The sequence below is a fragment of the Periophthalmus magnuspinnatus genome, chromosome 10 (assembly GCF_009829125.3).
Source record: "Periophthalmus magnuspinnatus isolate fPerMag1 chromosome 10, fPerMag1.2.pri, whole genome shotgun sequence".
NCBI classification, from domain to species: domain Eukaryota; kingdom Metazoa; phylum Chordata; class Actinopteri; order Gobiiformes; family Gobiidae; genus Periophthalmus; species Periophthalmus magnuspinnatus.
In genome coordinates, this window is record NC_047135.1 from 13711507 (window position 1) to 13714297 (window position 2791).

General features: G+C 39.2%; 1 protein-coding gene across 1 annotated transcript; it reads left to right on the forward strand.

Moving 5' to 3' along the window:
• Positions 1-786: 786 nt before the first annotated feature.
• On the forward strand, positions 787-2434 carry LOC117377276 (H-2 class I histocompatibility antigen, K-K alpha chain-like). The gene is made up of 3 exons (XM_055224665.1): positions 787-1079; positions 1495-1781; positions 2088-2434. Exons 1-3 carry the CDS (start codon positions 787-789, stop codon positions 2432-2434), a joined length of 927 nt encoding a protein of 308 aa, XP_055080640.1.
• The last annotated feature ends 357 nt before the right edge of the window (positions 2435-2791 follow it).

A 2791-nucleotide genomic window follows, 5' to 3' on the forward strand; every position in this document is an offset into this window, starting at 1 on the left:
AAATACTACCACTTTCCATTTTGAGACGCAAATGAAAATCAGTTTAAATTTAAGGGAAAATTAAATATATTTGTTTATTAAACATTAATTAAAACAAACTTGGTCATAAAAAGGATATTTACCTGTTAATCTTGTTCACACTTTAGTTACAGTTAAATGTTTTGGCCCCATCTTAATCCTGCACCAGTCACTTACTACACTAATATCAGATAGAACTGAATATCCCTTAGCTCATTCTTTAACGTAGTAGTGTTTTCATTTATTATAATTTAAAGTTCAGCAATATGATAAAATCTATTATGATAAATATATTTACTTTGATATTTTTGGATTCAGTTGTATTTTGTCGTATTAAAACAAATAAAAATGTCTTTCTTAATTTCTTAATTTGTTGTTAAATAAACAACACAGACTTTTAATCAGTTTAATTTCACACAAAAGCCATATTTCCTTCATCCAGAGTCTTGCGTCTGCTCCAAACCTGTTATTTTTCCTGACAGAGGACTGGCTGTAGACTTCTCCATTCAAAAGACCCAATCTGATTATTGACCACTAGAAATGACTGAATCTCTGTTTGATTCATTGCACAGCCCTTTTTGGAATGGCTGCTCCAGTTTGTTGTTGGAGTAAATGGCAGAAAATCACAGGGGGTGGATTTTCTATATTATTGGTAAACTGCTTTGTATATTCATCTCAAGACTTTGCAGTGTTCATTCAAATTAAAGTCATTCATAAAAATCACTAATAACACAAGAGCCTTAACTGTTATTTATACTGAGATCTGAAATGGTTCTTGTTGTTTCCACAGCAGTTCACACTTTGAGATATTTTTACACTTCATCATTTCAAGTTCCAAACTTCCCAAAGAATGTTTCTGTTGGATATGTGAACGACCTTCAGATCATTCATTACGACAGTGACACAAAGAAATTGGTCCCCAAACAAGAGTGGATGAACAAACTCACAGAGGAGGACCCTAGGTACTGGGAGAGAAACACTCAGAGGTGTTTGGAGAATGAGCAGGCGGGAAAAGGAAACATAGAAACTGTGAAACGCCGCCTTAATGTGACCGGAGGTTTGTGTCGTCTGCACTTTTCAGATTATCATGTATCAACTTTTTATAAATGAAACACATTTAGTCTGAAATATTTATGGACAGTTTCTTTTTTCTTGTAGTGAAAGTAGGAAAAATGTAGTTTTGATGTAAATCTTTTTGTTTGTTTGCAGCACTGGAGTTTTGTTGGTCAGGGATCAGGGCTGTGGTACATTTACTTGTTTTTCATATTCTATTCAGTCAATTTTTGTATATAACCCAAAATCACAAGAGCAGTTTCCTCACAGAGCTTCACAAAGTTGTAGATTTAACAGAAACAATAATGAAACATTGACCAACTGAAGCTGTAAAGTTTGAGGAATTTAACCATTGCAAATGTAAACATTTCACTCCAAAATGCAACTTGTGATTTATAAAAAATGAAATAAATGTCCCTGAAGAAGTTTGAATTCTTTAAAGGATTATCTGAAGCTCTATGGCTGTGAATGGGACAATGAGACTAGTGAAATCAGAGGATATGAGCAACACTCTTTTGATGGAGAAGATTTTATTTCATTGGATTTTGACCCTGAAACTTTTGTCGCTCCAAAACAACAGGCTTTTATCCCCAAACTGATATGGGAGAGGGATGGAGAGGCTGTCAGAGTGAAACACTACATCATTCATGAATGTGCTGAGTATCTGAAGAAATATGTGTGCCACGGAGAGAGCGCTCTGAACAGGATAGGTAAGAGACATGTAGTTTTAAAACTCTATAACAGATAATGACAAAAACTGTCTTTATTATGTGTAGCCTATAATTCACGCTGGAGGGAAACGGACAATAATGACTATGGACTATAATGATTACTGCTCCCATTTCAGCCAAACACTACAGGGGAGAGCATCTGACACACAGGGATACAGGAGGATGGGAGGGCACCTGACACACAGGGATACAGGAGGATGGGAGGGCATCTGACACATAGGAGGCTGGGAGGGCATCTGTAAACATGTCAGTAGTTGTGTAATGCACTGTTGTGGTGCTGTGTAGAGCTCCCCCTGGTGTCCCTGCTGCAGAAGTCCTCCTCAGCCCCAGTCACGTGTCACACCACAGGCTTCTACCCCGACAGAGCCATGCTGTTCTGGACCAAAGACGGAGATGAGCTGCTGGAGGACGTGGAACTTGGAGAGATCCTGCCCAACAGAGATGGGACCTTCCAGACTAGTGTGTCCCTGGACCTGTCCTCTGTCCCCCCTGAGGACTGGTACAGGTACCACTGTGCATTCCAGTTGTCCGGGGACAAAAATAAGTATCTGTCCAGACTGGACCGCTGCATGATCAGGAACAATGGTGAGTTTTTGATCACAGGGATGTTACAATATCACATTCTAGTCTGAAGATTATTGTGAGAAGAACTATCACGGCTTAAAGATTCTGTAGTTTTTGACCTCTGACCAAACAAGAGTTACATCCTTAATTGAGTTTGTTGTGGTTAATAGCAGACACTTGACCCACCCTACCTAGTATGAATGTGGTGTGTGTTGGTGGTCAGAGGGGTTGATGGGGCAGATTGAGGGCAGAGTGAACGGATAATGCACCAAATTGTATAGTGACTGAGCGTCTGTAAAAGTGCTGTATAAGATGATCATGCATTATTCCTTAGGGGATGCTCACACTCACCCAATCAGACCCAAGCATAGATAGCCCCTAAAGCGTGGTACGTTTGTCCAGTGTGAGTGGACTTTGGCCTGGTT